Raw genomic sequence first — 27268 nt, 5'->3', positions numbered from 1 at the left:
CTCATGGCAAAGGGTTACACCCAAAGGGAAGGGGTGGACTATGAGGAAACCTTCTTCGCGATTGCCATGCTAAAGTCTATATGAAAACTCTTGTCCATTGCCACATTTTATGACTATGAAATTTGGCAAATGGATGTTAAGACTGCTTTTCTGAATGACAATCTTGAAGAGAGTATTTATATGTCTCAACCAGAAGGGTTCATTAAGCAAGGTCAAAAGCAAAAGATTTGCAAGCTTAAATGATCCATTTATGGATTAAAACAATCATCTCGATCTTGTAATATAAGATTTGATACAACAATCAAGTCTTATGGTTTTGACCAGAATGTTGATGAGCCTTGTGTATACAAGAAGATCATCAACAACACTGTAGCTTTCTTGGTGTTGTATGTGGATGATATCCTACTCATTGGGAATGATGTAGGTTTCCTAACTGACATTAAGAAGTGGCTAGCAACAGAATTCCAAATGAAAGATTTGGGAGACACTTAGTTTGTTCTGGGGATTCAAATCATAAGGAATCGAAAGAACAAAACGCTAGCTCTGTCTCAGGCAACTTATATCGACAAAATGCTTGTCAGATATTCGATGCAGAATTTTAAGAAAGATTTACGACCTTTCAGACATGAAATCTCTCTGTCTAAAGAACAATGTCCTAAGACACCTCAAGAAGTTGAGGATATGAGACACATTCCTTATTTTTTAGCAGTGAGCAGCTTGATGTATGCCATGTTGTATATTAGGCCTGACATTTGCTGTAGTAGAGATTGTCAGTAGGTATCAATCCAATCCAGGATATGATCACTGGACTGCCGTTAAGAGTATCCTCAAGTATCTTAGGAGAACGAGAAACGATATGCTTGTGTATGGCGTTAAGGATTTGATCCTTACAGGATACACTGACTCTGAATTCCAAAGTGATAAGCATTTGAGGAAATCCAGTTTGGGATCAGTGTTCACTCTTAATGGAGGAGCTATAGTATGGCGGAGCATCAAACAAGGATGTTTCGCAGACTCCACAATGGAGGCCGAATCTGTTGCCGCTTGTGAAGCAGCAAAAGAAGCAGTTTGGCTTAGAAAATTCTTAACTAATTTGGAAGTTGTTCCAAACATGACTTTTCCTATCACACTTTATTGTGATAACAGTGATGCTGTGGTAAATTGCTGATCCGTTTACAAAGGCTCATACAGCTAAAGTGTTAAAGGACCGTCTAGAAGGTCTAGACCTACGAGATATGTACAATATATTCTAGGGCAAGTGGGAGACTTGTAAAAGGTATAGTAGTGTATGCCCTAGTTGATTGTATTTGTACTTTATTGTACAACCCATTGTTGCCTTTAGCTTTTGTACACCCCACTAGAGTTTATTTCAAATGGGAGTTTGTTAGGTTTTATGCCCTAAACTCGTGGTTTGTAAACATAAAAAACAAAATATTCATTCAATAAAGTTGTCATTGATAGAATTGCATTAACATCCGAGGTTATGTGATGTAAGTGGAATAGTATATAATAGATATACAGTATATATTTGATATAAAATGTATATATATACAGTATATATTCTATATACAGGTGGATAATGTTCCAGTAGTAACCTAAAGGGTCTATAGTATATGGATAAGGTTAGGTACCTTATCCTGGCAACACTATGGATACGGCCTACTTTGTAATAGTTACAAATGACTTGATCCAGGTCGTTCATGTGGAGACATGCGAGTGAGGGTATCCTATACAATGAGTTTGTATAAGACCGGACCGCGAAATAATTAATCTTTAGCTGTAATACCGTTAGCTAATAGATTATATTTCAATAGGATGACAGAGTAACTCAATCTTAATCCTGAGTGAGTTATGGACTCCTGCCTGTTAGGGCTTGTCCTTTGATTTGTATGGGTGAGAGTGGCCCAAGTTGCCAACTTAACATACCTACCATTTTGGGGACGAGACCAAGCGGGGAGCTGGGAACATAACTACACAAGATGGAATTCACTCCTTCCCGGCTGTAGGGTAAGTAGATGAGTGTTCTCCTAAGTGCTGACTCTAGGACTTGAACAATGAGCCCCCACCCTCTCACTGGCCCAAGAGGGACTTCCGATTATTGGTTTGACCATAATTGGATTGTTCATTAGAGGATCAGCGATACTTAAGGCATAAGATGTAACATAGGGGTAAAACGGTAATTTTACCCAGCTGTGGTTACGAACACTCGTGAAGGATTGAATTACCGATAATTGTCAAAATCCATGGATGCAAAATATTCTACAGTGAGAAGAGTGCAACTATAGGTCTTTAGTGGAGTGACCGACAGTTAACGAAAGTTGATTAATATGGTTAATGAGTTTAATCAATTAATCTCGTATCGTTGGAGCTTCGGATCTGAAAGTCCATTAGATCCCTTTGCTAGCTCGTAAAGGATAGTTAAGAACAATTAGTCTTGAAAAGAATTTGAATTGTTCAAATTAGTAAAAGGAAATGAAAGTTAATTGTATGAGATGTCATTAATATAATGTATGATGATACATTATAATATAAAGTTTATTTTGAATTGGATTCAAAATTATGAGAGAGATGTATATTGGAATTTGATTCTAATATGGTTAATTAATTTAAGCTTAATTTGATTAAATATGATTTAATTCAATTAATGACTCATGTTAATTTGGTTAAGTTAAATTTAATTTGATTAAATTAATAATTCCTTTTTGGTAATTAATTAAATATAATTTAATTAATTATTGATTTAATTAAAATATTTTTAATTAAATTAAAATAAAAAGAAAAAAATAAAAATAAAAATGGGAGGAAAACCTGGTGGAAAGTAGGGAGGTTTTCCCACTTCCCACCATGGGGATTTGGTGAATAGGGAAGTCAACTTCCCCACCACTCTTCCTCCCTTATAAAAGAGAGGCTTTCCCCTTCTATTTTGTTCTCCGGTTCCCAGGAAAATCTCTCTCGCTCTTTTGTTTTCCCTTCCAATTATAAGACGGTTCCCACAAACCGAGTTCTTAACGTCTATAGGATAGCGAGGAAGACTTTGTGGTGGTGTTGATATCTACATTGAAGAGGTGTCTTCAAAGGTTTGTATCACTAACTTCCTTTTATTCATGCTTATATGTCTTTTCTTTGTTGTAATTCTAAGACAAGATCGAAGCACACACGTCCGTGCGCTTCTGCTGCGGGATCCAATCCCTTTATGCTTAACTTTGGAGTTCTTATGGTTGAGTCTCTAAAAAGAAAGGTCCACTTTATTGATATAGGTAGTGACTATCAATTCTTTTAAGTTTTTTTTAAACATGTTTCCATGATCTCATGATCCTCTCATTCAGATGTAGTACAGGTTCGTACCTCTCCTCTCTACTCGAGTGCCACAACCACCCACCGAGAATGTGAACGCTTTGACGTGTCGAGTGGTCCGATCGAGCTTTAACCGTGCCCTTGCTCGTTTTGAGCTTTTCTCTCCACCTGGTGGGACCACTGTCCAACTCGCGGCTGACCACGTCGCTAAGGTAACCACTTGATCTTGTTAACTCATATATCTTTCCTTATCATTTATTTATTTATTAACACATTTCCCTACAGCCTAATGCTCTTTTCTACAAGACATCAGCTCTACTCATGGCTGATCTACTTATGCGCGAATAGTGGGTAGAATGGGAGAGAGCCAGCTCTGCCAAGGCACTCAAGGAAACTAAGCAAGCAAAAGCAGAGCTGAAGAAGGGGAGGGCCAACCTGCTTTGAGTCATCCACCAGATCAGTAATGCTGAAGCTACTCTGGACACTTTTAAGGGAGAGGTGAAGAACCATGAAGACAAGTTCAAAGAGATCGAGGCATAGATTGAGAGATCCTATACAGACCTTGTGAACCTCAAGCTTGAGGTAGAATAGCTCAATTCTAAGCTGGCTGAGCTCAAGAAGGCCGAAGTGAAGATGGCCGAGAACTTGAAGGACGAGGCGTTCCTAAATATAGCCTTCCAAAAGCTCCCATCTAGGGATGGCAACGGGGCAGGGCGGGGTGAGCTAAAGGGCCATCCCCATTCCCGCCACCGTCCTCGAATTTTGGGGGTGGGGACGGGGCATAGATTCCTCGAGTAACCCATCATCTATATTTTTTAATATAATTCTTTTGGTGTCTTCCAAAAAATACACCAGACAAAGGGTGGCTGGCGGAACTGGGTCGCTGGAACTGGAGAGACAATAAGGGTGGTCGTCACCGGTGGGTGGGGTGGGAAGTGGGTGAATGGATTTGAGAAGTTGAGAGAGAAATAGATTAGGGGAGAAAGTGAAAAAGTGGCTAGATTTGAATAAGATATTAGGGTTACTAGTACTATGAGGAAATAAAAAGTAGCTAAATGGGCTATTGGGCTTCGGTTTTTTTTTTAAACAGAAAAGTATTTATAAAAATCAATATATATTAATATTATTATATATAAAAATATAAATATTACTAAAATATTAAATGGGACAGGGATGGGGACGGGGAGACCTCCCCCCACCCCATCGGGGACCCCGATTAGGATCCTTCGTTTGACCCTGTCATCGATCAAATCAGAGATTCTCCGACCCGACCAGGTTGGGTACAGTGAGGATCGAGTCCAATGGTTTTTTTTTGCAATCCTTACTCCCATCCTACATGAATTTGTTGGGCCTCTACCTTGACAGATAAAAGGATACGTGCAAGTGCACGCGACCTCAAGTAATACAAGAAAAATAATGAATTCTTCCAAGTTTGTATCCGTAGGGACTTTTAAAAACTCAGTTGTGAAAAGCTCTCAAATGCAATCAGTTTTTTGCAATGTATGACCAACCCTCTCCGATGTATATCCTGTTATTTCTCCAGAAAATGCTTTAGGAAAGAGGAAAGTAGTCCAATATCTGCAAGTAGTGAGCTTGGGTACATTACTAAACTTATGTGCACTTTTCTTTACTCTTACCTCTATCGGTTGTTCTAGTTCAACATGTTTCTTCCTCCCTACCTTGTTCATCACATCAGGAATTGGTGGATCACCATTTTCTACTAAGAGCTTAGATTCTTCATATTCTATCTCGCTCCAAAAGCTCATTGCAAGTACTTCCTCTTTTCCTTCTCGCTTTTTGAGCTCCATGTTGCTAGGCAATGCTTTTGGTGGACTATTCCTCATCTCGTCGACCAACTTCTCGATTTGAACCTCAAGGTTGTGTAATGAAACAGCTTGGCTTTGGATGATTACTGCTTGACTTTGAACCATCGCATCGCTCCTTTGTCATATATTCTATCATCATCTCTTTAAGGCTGCAATTTTGTGACGATTGCATTTTTTGGGCATCCATTGATGATTGTACTCCTGCTGAGGTTGTGTTGGTTATTCTAGTAGGATAGTTTGCTCGTATGGCTGAATACTTTCATCTTATTGTCCAACCCACGAGAAATTTGAATAATGCCCCAAATCTGGGTTGTAGGGATCTGAATAAGGATGGAAGTCTCGTTGGTCACATGGTTGACCTGTATAATAAAAAGATTTAGGATTAGATGGACAATATTCAAGATAATGGCAGATATCACCAAAATATAAACAATAAAATGGGTTAAGAAGAGCTATGGGCATGTTACTTCATATTGTTAGACTATATATCATTTGAGCATCCATTTCAAGCATTCATGTTGGTTGTTGTTTGACTACAAGTAACTTCTCCTACATTTTTTTTCCTTCTCTTTTTCAACTTCTCTTTTGTTTTCTTGATCTATGTTCTCACCTTAGCCTCGTTAGGGTTCTTTCTATCTTGGGTTATAACTTTTGCAAGAAAGACTTTGTGTTCATACAAATTAAAAATATCAGTTAAAGGTCAGATATAAAGAATAGTTCACACTGAACAGAGATATGCGATGACCACAATATTGAAAATAGTTCACTAAAACGTGAATTTGAAAAAAAAGTCTCCAACGACGACGCCAAAAACTTTTTGAGTCTCTACCTTAACCGATAAAAATAATACATGCAAGTGCACACTGCCTCAAGTAATACAACTAAAATAACGAACCTTCAAAGTTCATATCCATAGTGACTCATAAAAACTTAATTGTGAAAAGCTCTCAAATGCAATCGATTTTTTTGGACACAAAAGACTGGATGAGGTATTTTGGTTTTAAAAACTGTAGGCAATTAAATAAAGACAACCCATCTACTTCCTGCATTACTTTGGGAATAAAAAACACAAAGTTCATAATAGCGATAAGCACTATTTACACTTCTACTAGAAACAAAGTTCTTCTTCTATCACAAAATGCTTCTGGGTAGTTACATACCTAAAGAACACCTAACCAACTTCTTCTTCTACCAGTAAGAGGTTCTATGTCTAAGCTATATCCTTGTATTCTATGTGAAATCCAATTTAACCTAACATTTTCAATAATAAAACCAAGCTATTAGATTACTTAACTAAGAGGTTCTATATGTCTCAGGGTATTCACTACAAGAATTTGGAGTTTTGGCGACGACAATTTTCGTCGCTAAAAGGTCAAATTTCGTCCCCGAAGATCTTTGGCGACGAAACAAAGTCGTCGCCTAAATCGTCGCCATTACCCAGTCGCCGAGGGTTTCGGTGACGATTTATATTTTTCATCGCCGAAGGTAGCTTCGGCGACAAAAATAGATTGGGTCGCCGAAGGTCATAAACCTTCGGAGACTAAAATGAATTTGGTCGCCGAAGGTTATATACCTTCGGAGACGAAAACAAATTTGGTCGCCAAAGGTCATAAACCTTCGGAGACGAAAATGAATTTGGTCGCCCTTCGACGACCAAATCTGGTTTCGTCTACGAAGGTATCTGACCTTCGGCGACCAAATCCTTTTTCGTCTCCGAAGGGTTTTTTATTTTTTTTCATGAATAAACCTTGCCATACATTGAATTTAATATAAAACTTATAATATTAAATAAAATTTAGTTTTACAAAAAATACAAGAAGTTCATACAAACAAAAATTAAACAAATTCTAAGAAGTCTCAAATAAAAAACCTAAACATATGAAAATTTCTCATATCATAATTCTTCACGAGATCAGATAATCAACTTTTCAGAAGCTTTCGATACAGAAATCGAAAGAACTTGAAAAAATAAATAACAAATAAACTTATGTTAACAAATAGTTCCACAAGTTAACTCACTACTTCTATTCAAACAAACTTCCAATTCTAACTCATATTCCACGTAACAAACTAATTGCACATGCCATGAACTAAAAATGTTATTCTCACTTCATATGCATGAACTCAAGTAAGCATTAAAAGTTAACTCATTAAAAACAACTTTCAAATTCACAAAACTTACTCTCACTAAGTCTAAAAAACACTTAATAACTCACCACTTCAAACAAACTCACCACTTCTATTCAAATAAACTCACTACTTCCATTCAAACAAACTTCCAATTCTAACTCATTCCACATCAAACAAAACATTCAAACTTTGCACATGCCATGAACTAAAGCTTTGCATATACATGAACTCAAAGTAAGCATTAAAAGTTAACAAAAACTCATCAAAACAATTTTCAAATTCACAAAACTTACTCTCACCGAGTCTAAAAAACATTCACATAAACTCTATCACAATTCACTTAAAATTCAACAACGTTATCCAAAAACACTTAATAACACCCCCCCCCAACACTCTCATATATTTAAAGCCAATAAAAACTCTCCCAAACAAACTTAAAATGCACAAAACTTAGTCTCACTATAAAAAAACACACACAACTCTCTCATGTCCATATAACTCTCATTAACTTCAATCCAAATTATACAAACTAAAGGAAAGGTACGTATAAAACTGACTGGGGTTATGCTGAACGCACGCACTAAGCGTGGTAACAATTCTATAGATGCAAGCGCACACCTGTCAGAGTAATATAAAATGGATGGAGTATCCAAGTATCGATCCTCAAGGACTTCTAAATAATTTCCAAACTCTAAAGTTTTAATGAATAGTGAACGTTGAAATGAGTGATTCTTGTAAAATGGGAAGTGGTCACAAATAATGGTTTTGGATTTGGGATTTGGTCTTATAATGGTAAAACCTAGCCCGAATTACTTCAAGTTAGCCAACAAAGAGTCAAGGATACGCTAAGGACGATATGCATTTTACTTTAGGAACCAACGAGTACGCTTTTCACTTGACTTATGTCTAAGCAAGTTCAAAGTCCTAAGACATTCCCTAATATGTCTATTATGAGAGATATCTTAGTTTTAGGATGGAAATAGTCGCAACCTCGGGTTAAGGTCCTATGTCTAGGCTACTTAACCGGAACCCTTATGTCTAAGGCGCTCCTCTCCTCGGTTTAACCACTCAACAATGCAAATAAGCAACCTTTTCAGTATTGGCTTGTTAAGACTTATAGTGGCCTTCTCTAAATCCTAACTTTTTGGGAAAACATGTTGAGCAATGAATGGAAAGCAAAAACACTACTTCTTAGCAACCCTTTTTAGAAATAAAAGGCTAACTATCCATAACCGGGCTAGAGACGGGAATTTAGAAAGACATATTGAAGAAAATAAGCAAGTAAAATGGTTGAAATTGAAATGCATGTGTGAAAAACAAAAGTTAACTAACAGAGAGTTTTGCTCGGGATTGAGAGCTTCGCCCTTCTCTTTCAAGCAAGGGGGAGTGTCACGTGCTCTTTCCTCCAAAAACACAATTCTCTTAACTAAAAATAAAGTAAAGGCAAAGTAAAGATAAGCTAAGTGCTGGATTTTTATAAATTTGAATAGGTAGAAAATAACTAAGTAATAACGGAAACAAAACAAAGCTCAATAAAGGAATGTAAAGTGTTCCGGATTTAAAAACTAAAAGCAACTAATGAAAGCAACTCAAAAGTACTTAGAAAGCACAAAGAAACACTAAGAATGATCAAGAGAAGGAAGCAAGGCTTGATGATTTTGGTCGAGAAGCTGCTGAAATTTATAGCTATGCAGAATTGGTTAGGTAGGTCCTAAAACGCTGGTGGATTACCCATTTCCAACTCCTTTGACTGACTAAATCGTGCTCAAACTGATAGTGGAACACTTCTTCTACACGTATGCATCGGTTGGAACCACCAAAACGCATTAGAAGACGCGTTTCATTAAGGGCAAAGTTGGAAGAAAACCAGTTTTTCTGCAGCCACACAGGCGCCTGGCGCCTCCCATGATGATGTTCCCGTCTTTTTGCTTCTTTTGATTAATTTGCACTCCCAAATGGTCCTAAAATGTCATAAATACAATATAAGCCAACCACAAACCATCATATATGAATTTTGCATGAATTGGAACTCAAACGACCGAGAAAAAGTCCAAAACATAGTAAAAACAGCATCTAAAACCTTCTTTTTACGCATGTAAACAAGCGTAATCAAAAACCCCACAAAATTAAGAAAAACTAATCTTCAAACTTCAAATTCTCAAAACTTACTTTTATTATGTAAAACATCCACAATCACCAATTCATTTTACAGATTCAACAAAATCATCCAAAACCACAAACTATACATGACATATGTTTTAAATGGCTACCATAACTGCAGGATAGCCACATTTACAGTTATTGAATTCCAACAACATTATACTTGACGTACCAATTCACTTCAAAGATTCACTTCCTATTAATATCTAAAACACTTCAAACATGCACTCAAACATAAACATAGTTAAATCATTCATAATACACGTTCTAAATGGCTACCATAACTGCAGGATAGCCATATTTACGATTATTGAATTCTAACAACACTCTATTGGACGTACCTATTTTGACGAGCTGGCTCCACTAGACTGACTTATAAGGTTTAACACCATTGATCTCAAATCTGACATTTCACTGCGTAGACCCGTAATCTCAGAATCTTTGGCTGCGAGACGCTCATCTAACTCCTTGTCTTTCTAAGCAAGACGATCGTCAAGCTCTTTGTCTTTCTACGTGAGACGGTCCTGAAATTCTTCTCTTAGAGTACATATTTCTTGTGACAGCTCTTCTTCCCGCTGTGTTGATGCTACACTTGAAGAAGAACCTCTACGAGACTTTGGTTTTCGGCCCCAACCAGCACCCTTAATGTATCCTGAACGATAACCAAGAATTGTCTCCAATACTTCTGGGTCTGGTAGCGGTTCACCTCCATCGTGCATAGATGCTTCTCTAACACGCATCATGTCTAGCTGCATACATATTTTAAAAAGATCAAATTGTTTACACATAAAATTCAATGCGTAATTTGCAGTTAATTATTATAAGATTTGTAAACTTACGTAAGCTGTCTCTGCTCCTTCGACCCAACCTTTAGTGTCAGAATATCTCGTCTCCCTGAACAAATCGATTTCAGAAAAGTTGTCACCTCCCTCTTTTTCTTTCTGCAATTGATAACACGCAATTGTTGATAGTCGATCTTAAGTAATATAAGTATAAGGCTAAAAAAATATTATTGTATTGTACCTTCTCCTTTGCAATAATAGCAAACGCCTTCGGCCCTACACGATGGTTGAATGGCATCTTCGCCCTGTTGCGTTTGTTGGTCTCATATTTTTTCTAACAAAAGAAAACCTAAATGAGAATATATATTGAATATAAATACTAAAAAAAAAGTATAAGTTATATTCGTAAATTGCCTTCCACTCATCTGTCTCTCATCTATCGCACAACATGTTCCAATCGTCTGGTTTTGCTAACAACCGCTCCGGAGGATTGTTGCGAGCAATCTCAGGTGTCGGATAACTCAGGTAGTGTTGGCGCAATTTTCCCCTATACGCCTTATGTGTCATTTTCATCTCATGCTCGATGAATTTCATCATAACTCGATCTGATTCGTTGAAATCGAAATGTCCCTACAACAAAAAAACATCGAGCATATATTTAAGTGTTATAACTATTGCATCATAACAAAAGATAAAACATATTAAGTAATTAATCTCAAACCTTGAGCTGAGTTATAATTGCCCGCTTCTGAATTTCTTCGACCTCACTCCACTTGTTAACCTTTAAGTCCACTTGTTCACGTGTATGTACCCTGATCGCCATAGAGAATGTGGTGGCTATGAGACATATTGGTTTATTAACTGTGTGGTCACATACGATACATACCTTTGCGTTCGTTGCACGAACTTGATTTTCTAACTCTATCAATCGAGTATATCCTCGCACGCCTAATCTATCTGTATGTTGCGAAACAATAAGCCAATTAGTAAAATCATACTTATTTATTTTACATATATTTAAATTGACGTACCTGGAGGAAAAGCCGGAACAGGTGAGTCTGCTGATGGATGCCCACGACCCTGTACGTGTGCCTCAACTGACTTGCTTGGTCTGGTCTCATTTTTCTGCGAACTTAGGGAACCAACGAAAAGTATTATATGTTGACAAAACAAATACTCAACATAAATCAATTTGATGCATAATTTATCCAACATATATTTAAATCGACATACTTGGAGGAATACTTATTCGCTATAGTACTCGTCATCAACATCATCTATATCATTATCAGTTGACGCGTCCACATCGTCTGATTCGTCATTTATAAAATCATCCACATTGCTCTCATCTATGCTTCTATTGGACTGTTCTCGACCCTCAACGACAATAGGATCAACATCATCTCGATGCAATGAACTATCTTGAGTGGATTCATCTATTTCAATCATAGGTCCTACTTCTAACAACGAAATTTGATCATTTTCAACGTCTTATTGTTCTGGAATATCCCATACACGTTTATTTAGAATATTTTGCACAACTTTCCAATTATTACCAAGTTTAGGGTCATCCAAATAAAACACTTGTTGTGCTTATCCAGCGAGAATTAAGGGGTCGTCGGCATACCAATACTTAGACGTATTAATCGACTTAAAACCTAAGTCAACTCGAATTCTATTCTTCTTAGAGTCTGTGTCAAACCACTTGCACTTAAAAAGTATGACACGTCTCCCCATAGCATAATTTAACTCCCAAACATCACTCAAGACACCATAAAAATTCATGTCATCCTCTTCTCCTCCACACACCATGACCCCACTATTTTGTGTCGTTCGACGACTATCGCGTTCTATATTATGAAAATGTAGTCCGTTTACAATACAACCACTATATGAACGTGCAGTTAGTGACGACCCTAACGCAAGTGAATAAAGATCATCATCTAATTCGCCTTGTTCTCGTAATGTTAAAACCTGTAATAGATCATAACAAAATACTTAACGATTTCGTTTTGTGTTCATCTACATTCAAACCCTAAAAATCAATATTACCTTTTTTTTTAACCAATCCGGAAGTTGTGTACTGTGTCGTTCATATAGGGCATGAACATTGTCTCCAGGAATTCGAATTGAGCTCAAATGTTGACTATAATTCCAAAAAAATGAGAAAAACAACATTAGTGTTATACGTACTAAGTGTGAAATTAAAGTGAACGTAGCATAAACCGAACTTACGCGCGATACGACTCTATCTCTGCACAGTTGTTCAGTACGTACCAGTGTGCAACTTTTCTTTCAATGACGGATAATGTTTTCGAAGTTGATGCCCCAAGAGGCCGTGCACTTAGCCTGAACACGTCAAAATGTCCACAATTTTTATAACCGACAATATATCATCATTGCATTCATCTCTATTGAATCTCGTTTCAATTCCACTCAGATACAATGAGCAGAAAGTCAACGATTCATTCGTGACGAATGATTCCGATATCGAACCCTCAGGACGAGCTCTGTTCTTTTTTTGTGCATATTGTTTTAAGGTTTGAAGACTTTGCTCGATAGGGTACATCCAACTGTAACTAACTGGCCCCACAATTTTTGCTTCGTATGGTAAGTGAACTGCAAGATGTACCATAACATTAAAAAATGTTGGTGGGAATATTCTCTCCAACTTACATAGTATGATTATAATGTCAGATTGCAATCGATCCAAATCACTGATGCGTACTGTCTTTGTACATATATCACGAAAGAAGTTACATAGCTCAACGATAGTCGTACCCACATACTTTGGTACGTATGCTCGAATGGCAATCGGTAAGAGTCGTTGTAGCAAAACATGACAGTCGTGAGTTTTCAACCCCCATAGTCTCCCGTCCTCTGCGCTCACACATCTCTATATATTTGACACAAATCCATCGGGAAACTTAGCTGATTTCAAGAATTTGCAAAACTTCACCCTCTCAGCAGCAGTCAATGTATACGTAGCATGTGGTTTTACAACTTTATTCCCCTCTTTTTGTAAGTGTAAATCTTTTTGAATTTTTAAATCTTCTAAATCCAGATGCGCATTGATCGTGTCTTTTGTTTTCCCATAAATATTTAACAAAGTTCCTACTAGATTGTCGCATATGTTCTTCTCAATATGCATCACGTTCAACTTATGTCTTAACATAAGTTTCGACCAATAGGGAAGTTCGAAGAATATACTTTTTTTTGTCCAATTTAAATCTCGCTTTCTTTTACTCTTCTGTTTGGTTGGATTCTTACCAAAATCTGGAAAGTTTAGTGTATTTACTTGTTGAAGAATAACGTCGATGTCCCATGAAACAAATTTTGTTTCTTATTCGAAAAGATGAATTATCCTCCTTACAGATAGGACATGCTTGGTATCCCTTCGTACTCCATCCGGATAAGTCGCCATATGCTGGAAAGTCATTAATAGTCCATAAAAGAGTTGCGTGTAGTTGAAAGTACTCACCACTTGCACAATCATAAGTACGAACCCCAGTATCCCATAACTCTTTCAACTCTTCAATTAATGGCTGTAAGTAAATATCGATATCTTTTCCAGGTGACTTCGGCCCAGGAATAAGCAATGACATTAATAAATTACTTTCCTTCATGCACTTCCAAGGAGGCAAATTGTATGGAATAAGTACCACTGGCCACATGCTATACGAGTTGTTCATATTTCCAAATGGATTAAACCCATTTGAAGCTAGTCCCAAACGAACATTTCGTGGATCTGAAGCAAATCGAGGAAATGTGCTATCTAGATGATTCCACCCCAAAGCGTCAGCTGGATGTCGTAAGACACCCTCTGTCTCAACTCGTTTTTCTTTATGCCACCTCATTTCAGAAGCGAAATGTTTTGAAGAAAAGAACCGTTTCAATCTTGGTATCAACGGAAAATGTCGTAACACTTTTTGGGGGACTTGTGAAGTTTTCTCATCACTGTTTTTATAACGAGGTTCACCACAAACTGGACAACTTTGATATTTGGAATATTCTTTCCTGAATAATATACAGTCATACTTGCAGGCATGTATTGACTCATATGAAAGTCCTAAATCACGCAGTCTCCTTTTAGCCTCGTATGATGTACTAGGTATAGTGCAGCTATCGTAAATGCTTCGTTTAACAATTCAAGTAACATATCAAACGATTTATTACTCCAATTGTTAATGACCTTGATATGCATCAACTTTGCTAAAAAATTCAATGATGAAAATTTTGTACAACCTGGGTACAATTGACTACGCGCTTCATTGAACAACTGTTCGAAATTGTTAGACGTGTCTCTTATATGTTCGTTTGGGGGTGTCTCAAAACAAAATTGTTCACCTTCGACATTTCCTTCTATCACGGGGTACTGTAAATCATTGAAAAGTCCAGACATATCACCATCCTCATTATTCATAACATTGGGTTCTCTAATTAATTCATTGTGCGAATAAGTTTCACGTCTTGTATAGCAACTTGAAGGGATTGGTTCTTCTCCGTGGTATATCCATTGAGTATATGAATGTGATATTCCATTTATAAACAAGTGTCTTTCTACTCCATCAATTGAAAGCCACTTTACATTCATACAATATCTACATGGATATCTTGTTTTTCCCGTATTGTTGACGTGATGTTTTGCCAATTCTATGAATTGTTTTACTCCTTGAACATACTCGGGCGAGAATCTATCCCTAACCTTAATCCAATATTTATTCATTCTAAAAATCTAGACCAACAATCACAACCACAACCAAAATAACGAATTAGAAAGAACACATAAATAAAACAATCATGCGGGCAAGCATCGATTAATTTAAGTACTTCACTTAATCAACACATATTCATTTGTAGCTTTTAAAGTAAACAAGTAACAATATATATTACATAGTTTCAAAACCAATAAATTAAATCACACCAACAACATTTCAACATCTCACAACTATGTCAAAATCAAACAATTAACAATTTTCATAATTTCTCAAATAAGTCATTACACAATTTCTTCAAATAACGCATACAAAACATAACTCAAGCATGTGTTCAAGATTACAAAACATCAACTTCACAATTTATCCATTAACTCACATAAAACATCACAATTTCTCCATTAACATTTACAATTTCCCAAATAGGATTCACAATTTATTAAATAAAATCCACAGTTTATCAAATAACAAACAAAATAATATACATATATAAAATATTTAAAAAATAATATCTAATATTATAAAAAAATATATAAATAAAGAAAATATTAAAAAAAATAACCTCAAGCCCACCGGTTGTTGGGGCGTCAGTGTGGCAGCGACAGCGGCAGTTGGCGACGGGCGGCGGGCGGCGGCAAGCAGGTTTGGGCGGCGAAGAAACGGTGGTGGGTGGCGGCGAAATGGGGGTGGGTGGCGAGAAGCGGGTGTGGGCTGCTTCGAGAAAAGAAGGGAGGGTGCGGGATCCGGCGACGGCGGCGGATGGTAGCGCAGCTCGAGCGGCGACGGCAGACGGTGGAGCGGCGACGGCGGACGGGTTCGATTCCAGCGGCGACGGCGGATGTGGTGGCGGCGAGAGAGATGAGAGGGACAGTGGGGCGCGATAGAGAGATGAGAGAAAGATGAGAAATGGAGAAATGGAGGTGAAATTGATTTTAGGGCAACCTTCGGCGACGACTATTAAATTCGTCGCCGAAGGTTAAAAAACCCGTGGCCAAAAAGTAAATCAAAAACTTAAAATAAAATAAAATAACGAAAAAAAATTTAAAATCGGCGACGAAAATAAAATTTTGTCGCCGATGTCATTCTTCGACGATGACATTCTTTTGCCGTCGTCGAAAGGATCTGAAGGGGTGGCAAATTTGCCACCCCAACAATTTCATTTCAACTTTCGGCGACGACTTCTTATCGTCGTCGCCGAAACATATTCTTCGGCGACGACATTCCTTTGTCGTCGCCGAAAGGATCTGAAGGGGCGGCAAAATTACCGCCCCATTAATTTCAACTTGACCTTTTTGGCGACGAAATATATATTTCGTCTTCGAATGGGATCTTCGGCGACGAAATCTACATTTCGTCGCCAAATATCCCAAGTTTCGACGACGAAATATATATGTCGTCGTCGAAGGTGCACCTTCGGCGACGAATCTAATTTTTGTCGTCGAAGAGCCCTTTCGACGACGAAATGTTGTTTGGTCGTCAAAAATTCCGTCTCCAAAAGTGAAAATTCTTGTAGTGATTTTTCTATCTTTAGTTCATTGTTTTTATGGTTTTTAGATTTAGTGATAGAATACTAACATTTTTAATATTCTTTTAATGTTTTAGAGTCGCATTATGTACGTAGCAATCGTTGATCATTCTGTATCTTGCAAGCATTTGTCAGTTTCATCTCAAACATAAGAAGTAAATATATTTTACGAAAATATAGAATAATATGCCTTGGTTTTGTTCTTCACTATTGTTATTTTTAAGTTTGGACTATTTTGTAGTTAATCTTAATATCGTTATTTTTTTATTTTAAATGTTTTTACATACTCATTAAAAATTGTTAGCTAAATTTTGAATAGTTTATCTGGTTTATTTAAATACAACATGATTAAGGTTTGATTTTAAAATTATCCTATCATTTTATTTTAACATTAAATAAATGTTTTGTATGTATTATTTTAGTTGTTGGACACATTCAATAGCTCTAATTTGAATTCAAAACAAGAACAAATATAATACAATTAAAGAAAATTGAAGTGTTTTTGTCACCAAAAAAAAAGAGCCAAGAATTAAAATTCCTTTCATTTGTTAGAAAAAATTACAAACCTTCCATTAAAACGTATCTACTTGTTACTAAAGATTATTTGAAACCTTCAATTCCCATTCTCTCCCTTCCCTCCTCGTCCCCTTCTCTGTGGCTCCATTTATTCTCAAAATCTCCCACTTCAGAGATCTTCTAAAGACTCAACTTCAGACTCGGGACCAAATTTTATCCAAATTTCCTTTGTTTTCTCTATGATTCCTGGGATGAAGATTAAGGAATAATCAAAGCGAGTAACATCAAAGCAACACTAAGAAATATAGAGTAAAAGAAGAAGAGAAACCCCAAAAATTATAGTGGTTCGGATACCAATGTGATAACCTACCTCCACTTCACAACAGCATCCATCAACACTTAATTCACTCGATCTGAGAATCTAAATACAAGCAATATTATGAGAAGATTGGTATCCTTCACAGAATGCTCACCACCAACCTCTCAAACCTAATTTTCAAACCTAATTTTCAAAGAGAACAAAAAGAAGCTTCTGGACTTCCTCTCTTGCGCCTTAAATTTGCTCTCCTCAACAATAATATTCCCCACTAAAAATAACCAATTCACAGTAAAAAAACAAAAGACTAATGTGCAATTTTAGAAATGGCAGGTCTTCCAGGTCCAAATTGACTTTTTGGAAACAAATTAAGAGATTTCGAGAAGAAATTGAGCGACGGAGAAGTGGGAGGAGAAAGGAGAGAGAATGCTAGGTAAAATAATAAAAGAATAATAAATATTCTCTAATCATCTAAAAATTACCAATTCATTAGTATCACTAACACAAGTTTAACTCGACTAAATAGAAACCTAACCTCAAATTCAAAGATAAAAAATGTATTTTACCTAATGTATTGTCTTTTATATTAAGAGTCTTTTAAAATCTTTTTGAAAAAATCTTTTATCATAGTATGATTATGAAACAAATCCCAATTATCAAGTCCGTTACTTGTTATCTAAGGTTCATGAAATCTTCCTCCCAGGTCCAATAACTCTTGTTTTCCAAAGATTTACGCTTGGTATCCATGTACCAAAGTCCAAGTTGGCTATAAAACCAACGTGCGGCAAAACATAAAGAGTATTAAAATGTGTAAGAAACATAAAGAGTGTTAAAATGTGTAAGAGTAAAGAATTAAGGGGCAATTAGAGGAAGAACTATATTACATAGTGTAACTTAAAAAATGGTCAAAAGTGCTAAAATTATTCTACCATTATCCCTGAAATTTTGTGACAAAAATACCCTTGAAACAAACACCTTAATCGAAATAAAATAGTGAATCAAAATTTTAAAATTCAAAATTTCAAAATAAAATTTAGATTTAGAAATTTCTGGTTTGAACTACATTGACTCTTATTAACCACTAGAACATCTCATGATGATTTGTTGTGCATGTCTTATTATTATTATTTTTTGGAGAATTTATTTTCATGAAGAGAGGGGATGAAGAATTAGGAAGAGAGATGAGAGAGAAGAAAAAATAAGAGAGAGAGGACTGTACGCCTTCAACGGATTTATTTTACTGGAGGGAGGGATGAATAATCCGGGAGGGAGAGGAGGGCATGCCTTCAAAATCTAGTGACTAACAACAAAAAATCTAAAATCCAGGAAAAATAAAAAATAAAATATAGTAAAAACAAAAAAAAACATCCATATATGGAGAACGAGAAATCTAATAGCGAAAAAAAAAAGTCAGGGGGAGAGGAAGATGAATTGTAGAGGAGAGATAAAAATTTGAAGATAAGAAGAGAGAGAGGCTCAAATGGAAAAGAGAATGAAAAAGAGAGAAAGATAGATGAGAGAGTAAACAGAGGGAGAGGATAGACGAGAGGAAAAGGGGAGAGAAAGGAGAGAAATTCAAAAAGGTAAGGAGGGCAAATATGTAATTTCACATAAAAAAAATGATGTAAGCAAATAATTAGAAAACATAAAATTTGAGAGCGGAGACATGTATCCAAGTAGGCCTCCAAAAATAGTACTCACCCAAAAACCCTCGCTCAATCTCACAACATATATATATATATTTGAAAAAGAATATATCACTTTCTGTGTTCATGTAGGGAAATTGGATGGAATAGGCATTCTCTCATGTCTTTTATATTTTTTAATCATCCTTCTCCCGCATGTGTTTTTAAGTGTTTGCTGACATCACCTAATTGCCAACCATCTACTTATATAATGCATTCTCTCTTTGTCCTCTCTCTCATCTTCCCCCTCCTCCCATTTTTTCTTTACACCATCTTTTTTTTTTCTCTCTTGAATGTTACAAAACACCTTTCATCGTTTTTGTTTTGGTTATACATCATCTTCTACTTTATTCTCTTTTTTTTTTCTTGAGTTTTACGAAAAAAACACCCAAAAAAATAGCTTCGGAAGCAATTTCCAAATCTAGCTCTTGCTCTCTCTCGCTCTGGCCATTGTGTTTTTTTCTCACATAATGATAGGGGTAGATACAAATTGAAATAAATTTTAAATTTGAAATTCAATTATAATTAAAACTACGAGCGATTAAATGAGATTTAAGGAGATTGAAGATCAATTTAAGGAAACAAATTTAGATTACTTCTAAATTTGAATACTAAATGACTAAAATTAACGAGATTGAAGACAATTCTGTTCTTTGAATTCCAATTTTCAAAATTTGAATTAAAAGAATATTTAATCTCTAATTATTTAATAATTAATTTTAAATTTGAATTTGACCAAACTGTTTTGAAATTTATTTATTTAGTTCTAATCGATTTAATCTGATTATGATTCATTTAAATTAATTAAATTTTAATTTATTTATTAGTTTTTTTTAGAGTAAAGAAGAAGGGAACGAGAAGCCCAAGAAAATTTTAAAGAGAATGAGAATAAAAAACCCGTAGCGGAAGAGAGAAAGAATGAGTTAATGGAAAATGACAGAAGAAAAAAAAAATTAATGGAAAAAGAGAGAAGAAAGAAAATACTGGAAAGAGAGAGGGAAATAGAGGGAGGAAAAAATATTCTGAAAAAATAGCACAAATTTTTCAAATAATATATATTAAAAAAGAAATTACAAATTTAATGTAAAATATAAAATTAAATTAAATAATAAAAATCTAAAATAGGGTGAATTTCAAAACTATTGACAAAAGTAGGGTAGTAGAGTCAAAGTCTTCTACAATGTACACGTTTTACACGTGGAATGTGACGTGGACTAAATGTACTAAACTCGTGTACATCGTACACGATTTTTGGTAAATCGTGTACATTGACACGATTTAAGGTAAATCGTGTACAACGTACACGAGTTCAACCAAATTTTTTTTTGTGTAAAATTTATTAACCATAATAATTTGCCAGCTGAATTTGGAAAGTATTTTTTTTTTGTAAAATATATTAACCATAATAATTTGCCAGCTGAATTCGGAAAGTATACAAACTTAAATTTGTCGATTGAATTTGACACTGAACCCCAACTGCGGTATATGTTCCTACTGCAATGTCTTGCATATCACTGACAAAAAAATTCTACAAAAATAGAAAATAAAAAATTGGCATATAAATTTAAGTTAATATCACAATTAATTAATTAAAGAAATGCAATACTCATCGGTCACAACGTTGACGCCATATTGTTATATATGTTGGATAAGTGTTGGACAAGTGCATTCGAGGAAAAAAACAGCAAATATTATCGAGGAAAAAAAAGAAAAAAGAAAAGGGGGTGGGGACCTGATGCAGTGAAATCGTGTACATTGTACACGATTTTCGGGACCTGATGCAGAGAAATCGTGTACGATGTACACGATTTAGAAAAATCGTGTACGATATACATGATTTTTGATCCGCGTGGCTCCAACTGCAGAGTTATTAATTGGAGCCACATCACACAAGACTCGCATCCATTGGATAGGATGTCGCTACCCTACTTTTGGAAATATATTCAAACCTACCTTATTTTTGTTTTTATTTTATTTTTTTACATTATTAAAAAACAAAGCCCGAAAAAAATAGGGAGGGACATACGGAGAGAGTCTGAGAGAAATCTAAAAAGATGAGCGGAGGATAGTAAAAGTAAATTGGCAACGGGTGATGTCAGGGTTTTGAAAAGGGTGATTAAACATGATAAAAGGCGTGGAAGAACGGCTTTTCCGTCCAATTTCCCATATGTTTCACCCCCCCTCCCGTCTCTCTCCCCCCGCCGCCGTCTCCGGCCAGATTGTACCGATTGCCGCCAGGCCGTCTGCTCTCAGCCGCCGCCGTGATTATTTCGTCTCAGCCTTCAAAGGTTTTTCTCTCTCTCCTCTCAAATTCCCGATTCTCTCCCTTTGGCGCCTTTCTTTCATTTTCGATGTGTTGTAACATCATTTCGTCTCAGGCTCCACTTAGCAATTTCTTTCAAATGTCATTTAGCAACTGCTATCCTGTGTTATGCTTATTGGTTTGCAAATCTAGTAATTACCTGAGACCAAAAAATGGAGGTTAATTCAAAACATCTAGCGATGAAGACGGTTCTTTCTCGAGGTAATGCAAGTGTGAAGGATGAATCGTTTAGAATACGAACAACCGCTAGGTATTTGTACCATTTTGAAAGCTTCTCTGATATGAAGGTCTGCCATAGCCAAAGCTTGCAAGAATTTTGTATACTTCGTACAGCTCAGGGTGTTTTTTGTTTTTTTTTTAGATTTTGTAAACATGTTGAGATGGAAGGGTAATTAGATCAGAAGTATGTGGAAACGGGAAATGAAAATTTTCACTACTAATTTAGAAACTGGAGTTTGTTCTGTATATCTCGAATACTATCTTAGCTGTTGCTGGATTTCTTCTTCTTTTAGAGTTTCTTTCTGCAGTCTCTTGTAAGAAACACTTTTTGAGCGCAAGTTTTCTTTATCTGCCTCACAAGATCTCTTTCTTCCATTCTTTTATACAAGTTTTTGAAGGGAAATTAGCTCCTTAAACTGTATGATTTGAATAGTAAAACATATTGTTTCGATTCAGTTCAGTTTGATATTTCATATCATTTGGGAGATAGTTCAAGCTCATGCCCAAATTGCCTCTGTATGTATTGGTATTGTATATGAAGCGAAAGATTCTGATAATGGCAATACCAATCAGATCGAATTATAAAATATTATTTACATAAGCATAGTCTCAAACAATGTTCTACAATTGCAGTGTTAATTTCGTAATCTTTGCTGTGCGCATGGGTTAATGGCAATACCAATCAGAAATCCAAATTTCTAATGGAAGCAAACAACTTCGGTGGTTTTTTGCAGAAATTCCTCCTGTGAATGGAACGAAAACTTTACGGATGATATCCCATGATTTTTTCACAAAATGGGGGTTCTTCAGATTTGACCGGAATGAACCAAACCCGCTCTTAGTCAATGCCACCTCATAAATCAGTTAGTTTTTAAATGTGGGTTAACAGCAAGGACCAAAATCAACTGATTGAACCATTTCAAAGTACAACTGAGAGTACAAGGACCAACAGAGTATTTTAACCCTATTCTTATTATTGAGTTTTAAACATGAATCAAACTTGGCAAGTATTCATTTGTATAATCTTGACTTGATAGTTCTGAACTAATTTGTGTGTGTTTTATAGTTTAAGGGTTTTTCTTTTTTCTTTTGCTCTTTTTTTTTTTGTTCCCCTTGTTTGGATTTGAACCTGTCAACTCTTGTAGATGGCTTTATATTCCTTGGACTCTGCCAGCCAGTTTGGCTATAAGAAAAAACCAGTCATGTTTTCTTCCTAGTTCATGCTACTTTGCTCTAAATAAAGGTGGAGCAACTATAAGATCTCTATGGTAGACTAGACTGTTTATTTTGCTTTAACGAATGGAGTTCGTTTGTAATGGTAACGATTAGGTCCACTTAACAAAGTTTTTATCTTTGAAGGGGTAAAACTTGGTTTGAACTTTGAAGGAGCACAACATAGAATAAGGTGACATCCTACTATATGATTGCTTCTATTTCTTCCTTCTATTCTAATTTTTTCCTTTTATTACTCGCAGAGTCTTGATAAGAGTTGCTTGGGTCTGTTGAGAAAAGCCTATTGTAGCTCCCTTAACTTGCTCCTTCACAGGGAGGTGAGTGAAAATATCTTACTACCTAGACCTTAACCATACATAATCTCATAGTACGTATTATAGCTATTTTCAATTTTGCGCGGTTTGCAATCATTTACCAAGCAATAAATAACCGTGAAATTCAAAGAAAGTATTTACTTTGTCGTTCTATTGTAAAAAGATGATGACCTTTGATAATGGGGAGTTGAAGCTTTGCTCCCCTATATCCAAAGGTACCTGCCTCAAGGCCTGAACCCAGTAGATATCAAGGATTTTTTGTATTAAGCTCACTGAAGGATTTTTTGTATTAAACTCACTGAAAGGCCTGAACTTGAGACATCTAAGTCAATATGACCAAGATACCCAAGATGTTTTTTTGCATACTTATGTCCTTGCCAATTGTACGGTATACTGTGATTGACAATGAAATCCTGGCAAAGAAATAATATGGAGTTCTATGCATCCTTTCCCATACTTATTAAATTTGTCCCTTTTTTCGTTAAGAATTGGGAAAAAAAAACTTGGTCAAACTCTATTCTAAACTATGGGTGCTTTGTATAGAGGGCTATGAAGAAAAGTCTAGTAGTTATAAAAGACATTAAAATTTTGGAAAGGTAACTTAAATTTTCTAAAAATAAAATAAAATATTAATTTAATATTATTTTCAAATGCTATTGATTTCTACTTGATTTTGAAGGATTTACAAATGTCAATGAGGAATTATTTTTGAAGGTTTTGTTGAGAATGGCATTATGACATTTGGAAAATAATAAAAACTTTCCAAGAAGGCCGGTAATTGAAAATAATTAATTATTGACAACTAATTTGACAATTATTGAAGACCTGTAAAGTTTGAAAAATATTAATTTTTGAAAGTTAGTCGAACCTTTGAAAAAGTTTTTTGATTATTTCGACACTTTTTGAGGTTTCACGAACCTTAAAAAAAAGATTTAATGAATGACTTCTAAAAAGGGTGTGACATTTGGAAATAGTCTTATACTGTGAAGTGTGGGTCAATTTCATAAAACCAAGAATTTTTTGGGTTATTTTTTACAATCATCTAAAACAGAATAACAGTTGGGGCTTTTTTCTTGCAAATCTGATAGCCTGGCTCGTGAGGTCATTTCTTCACTCTCTGATGCTCTCTCCACTCCTGCCTGCAGCAAATCAAGGATTTCTCCCTGTCTTTCGGTATTATATCATTTCTTTATTTTTCATTTAATTTCAATTCCTTGTTCTATCATTTGAATGCTAGTAATATTTGTTCAAATTTTTCATAGCGGAAACTCCAATGGCGTTATATTCAAACCTGAATTATGTTTAATTTGTTCAATTTTCAATGTCGAGAGCTGTGATTATTGGCGAAATTGAATAACTTAGGAAACCTATTCTATATTCGTGTATTTGTCGTAACTCCCTATTATTTTCTTCTCTTCTATAGGAGCGTTCAAACATGATCTTATCATTCATATCCTGAAAATTTAAAAATACCAAGACAGGATTATATGGACTAAAAGTTATGAAGCAAAGAAAATCATTATTAAAATATAGAAGGCAATGTAAATTAGAAGGAAGTAAGCTTGGGACTCGGGAGGCAGTATGTAATTAGAAGTAACAAATTGAATTGATGAAAAACACAAATAAAAAAGGAAAACAGAAGTTGAAATGGATGGATTGGTACTTGGTACTCTGGAAAACCTTAAGATTGGATTGTTACTTTTCGGTTGTTATTGGTAACTTTTTTCTTTTTTGGTTCTCGTCTGAGCGTTTGGCTTCCTTTTCATGATCTTCAGTTTTTGTTAGAATCTTAGTTTATTACTTAATCCTTTTAACGTTTTTTAGTTTGCTCTTGATATAATTTATTTTTCGTTCTGTTCTGTTAGAATCTGTGGGTGGATATATGATGAGGAGAGGCTTTGAGGCTAAGCTTAGAAATAAAAGAAAAGAATGAAAAAGGAAGAAGAGGGAAAAGATGGCTTTAAACTTTTCGTAAAATACTCGCTCGTAATCCATTAGATAAACTACACCTTTGTCAATTTTCCCAATCCAATTATTCCCTCGATATCTCAGATAGATACTATATTCATGGAATATTTGATGAAAGGATAGACAGATGAAACTCAAAATCTTGTGCTAAAGAGCATGTAGGTTCGAGTTTGGGTCGTCTTCCTCTTCTCTTTTGCTCTGCTGCTTCTGTTTCGTGTTCGCCCTTCTGCTGAATTTCTCTTCTTTTCGTTCCTTCTGTCTTCTTCTCAACAGCCATACATACATTGGTCTTTTAGGTTCTTGGTATCATATATTTTTCCGATGATTTTGTGTTGATACGGTAAGTAAATGAAAATGGTAGTCATGCCAAAGAAAACCTTGTGTTTATATTATCTTGAATATTGATATCTTTTTATTTTTTTTCATATAACTGGATGTGCTTGAGAAATCACACTAATTCCTTTTTTCTGTTTTGGAAAGCTAGCTGTGGCTTTCTACTTGGGCCTTTTAAGAAGTTATACTCTTAATACATACAACGTCATTCCCTTCCGAGTTAATATTGGTAGCGACTTATTGGATTTTGTGCTAATTTCAAACATAATTAACCTGTCAGGCTAAACTTTTGGATTTAACAATGATTTAACAAATCTCGGTCAAACTGAAGAGCATAACAAACATTTTCAGGAGAGCATCACCTTATATGACCCACAACTAGCGAAGTGTAGTTGATTTTTAGTTTTATCAATGGTGGGAATGTTTGCACCTCCCTTGGTACTATTGTGATTTTCTCTCTTTCTTCAGGTCTGCTACATGGATCCAGAGGCTGCACGAACCGCTCGAGAATCACTAGACCTTGCATTTCATATGTCTAACATACTCAATACTGGAATCGATCGCCATACCCTCTCCATCCTCATTGCTCTTTGTGACATGGGGGTGAACCCTGAAGCACTAGCTGCGGTTGTCAAGGAACTACGTCGAGAGCCGCCCTCTGGGGAGACCATCATCTCTGATATTCCGCCATCAGTCACCCGAACAAATTAGCAGGTTCGTTCATCTACTGATGGTTTCTGAAGTTCAAATGTTTTTTAAAACCAGTTTTCTGTATACAATTCACTTTGGATTTGAGCATAACAGCATGCGAGGTAAAGATTCAAATTCATGATCTTTTGATCGAGAATATATATTGTAGTTAGGGTTGGCAGATGTGACTCGGTGTTTTGAGTGTTTACTGTTCTGTTCTGTTCAGTATATGCAATTATCACATTGTTTTGCATATTAGCTAATGCTTTTTTCTTATTTCTTATTTTGAATCATTGCTTTTTTATCTCCCTAAAGGAAAAGAAAAATAAGAACATATGTGGTAATTATTTTCTTCTTATTTTATTTTATTCATAAGGGAAAGAATTCTCGTGATAACCCTTTTCGGTTATTGGTTCTCCGAAATTTAAAATGGGGTTCACATGATTTTTTTTAAATATAAGTAATTAAAATATTTTATTATATTTAAAATTTGAAAATGTTTATTATGCTCTTTTATGTAAAAAATGGTAAAATAATATTTTTATGGCTAAAATACTATTTAATCTATGAAAAACAAAGTTGTATTTTTTGGTTTTAGTATTTTTAGATTTGGTAACTGAATTTCAATTTAAAAAGTTGTTTAATGGGCTTTAGCAATATATTTGTAAACGAGTAGTAGTTATCAATTAAATATTTAGTTTAATCTAAAATAATATTTATTAAGTTATCAACATTTTTGTTATGAATTTTGTATAATTTTTATTTTACAATGTTATATAATTTATAGTATATTATACCATCATGGGATGATCTAGTGGTCAATGAGAGCCAATGCAAATAGTAAAAGACTTAGAGAGAATGAGTTCAAAGTATGGTGGCTATCTACCTAGAATTTAATATCCTATGAATTTTGAATTTTCTTATCAACAAGTCAGACACGGTTGACCTATTTATCAAAGTTTTTATCATTTTTAATATAATTATACATCTGAATCTATTGCCTACCAAATATGCCCTAAATTTATTTGTGTTTTTGAAAAACTAATGATAAAGAAATCAAGTTTTGTTTTTTCTTTTCTAAAACTTGCAAATGAGTTATTTGAGAATGTTTATTATAAACGAGAAATCGAAAACAATCTTTTTTCTCAAAAATTGAAAATAAGAGGCAACTTATGAGGCTTTAGGCAAAACTTTGACAAGAACAATCATTATTGTTAATACATTATTTCAATGTTCTTT

General features: G+C 35.3%; 2 protein-coding genes and 1 pseudogene across 5 annotated transcripts; 1 reads left to right on the top strand and 2 right to left on the bottom strand.

Annotated features, from left to right (window-relative positions):
* Window positions 1-9768: 9768 nt before the first annotated feature.
* On the bottom strand, window positions 9769-10522 carry LOC148208239 (uncharacterized). Its single transcript, XM_088119298.1, has 3 exons — window positions 10434-10522; window positions 10250-10351; window positions 9769-10159 (listed from the first exon to the last, which is right to left on the bottom strand). The coding sequence occupies exons 1-3, from the start codon at window positions 10488-10490 to the stop codon at window positions 9920-9922; spliced, it is 399 nt and encodes a 132-aa protein (XP_087975424.1). The 5' UTR covers window positions 10491-10522; the 3' UTR covers window positions 9769-9919.
* Window positions 10523-12423: 1901 nt separating this feature from the next.
* LOC148208238 (uncharacterized) lies at window positions 12424-14918 on the bottom strand (annotated as a pseudogene).
* Window positions 14919-21057: 6139 nt separating this feature from the next.
* Window positions 21058-26282, top strand: LOC111019635 (mitotic-spindle organizing protein 1A). Of its 4 annotated transcripts, XM_088120223.1 has the most exons (6): window positions 21058-21237; window positions 22125-22444; window positions 22851-22896; window positions 22967-23041; window positions 24127-24211; window positions 25808-26282. In XM_088120223.1, exon 6 carries the CDS (start codon window positions 25817-25819, stop codon window positions 26048-26050), a length of 234 nt encoding a protein of 77 aa, XP_087976349.1. In that variant the 5' UTR covers window positions 21058-21237; window positions 22125-22444; window positions 22851-22896; window positions 22967-23041; window positions 24127-24211; window positions 25808-25816; the 3' UTR covers window positions 26051-26282. The 4 variants fall into 4 exon arrangements, with proteins under 4 accessions (XP_087976349.1, XP_087976348.1, XP_022151722.1 ...); XM_088120222.1 differs by lacking the exon at window positions 22125-22444; XM_022296030.2 differs by lacking the exons at window positions 22125-22444; window positions 22851-22896.
* Window positions 26283-27268: the final 986 nt, after the last annotated feature.

This window comes from Momordica charantia, assembly GCF_013281855.1.
Source record: "Momordica charantia cultivar OHB3-1 chromosome 11 unlocalized genomic scaffold, Mcharantia_2.0 BLBB01000011.1, whole genome shotgun sequence".
In the NCBI taxonomy this organism is placed as follows: Eukaryota; Viridiplantae; Streptophyta; class Magnoliopsida; order Cucurbitales; family Cucurbitaceae; genus Momordica; species Momordica charantia.
The sequence above is the reverse complement of the archived record's forward strand: the minus strand, read 5'-3'. Positions and strand labels throughout refer to the sequence as shown.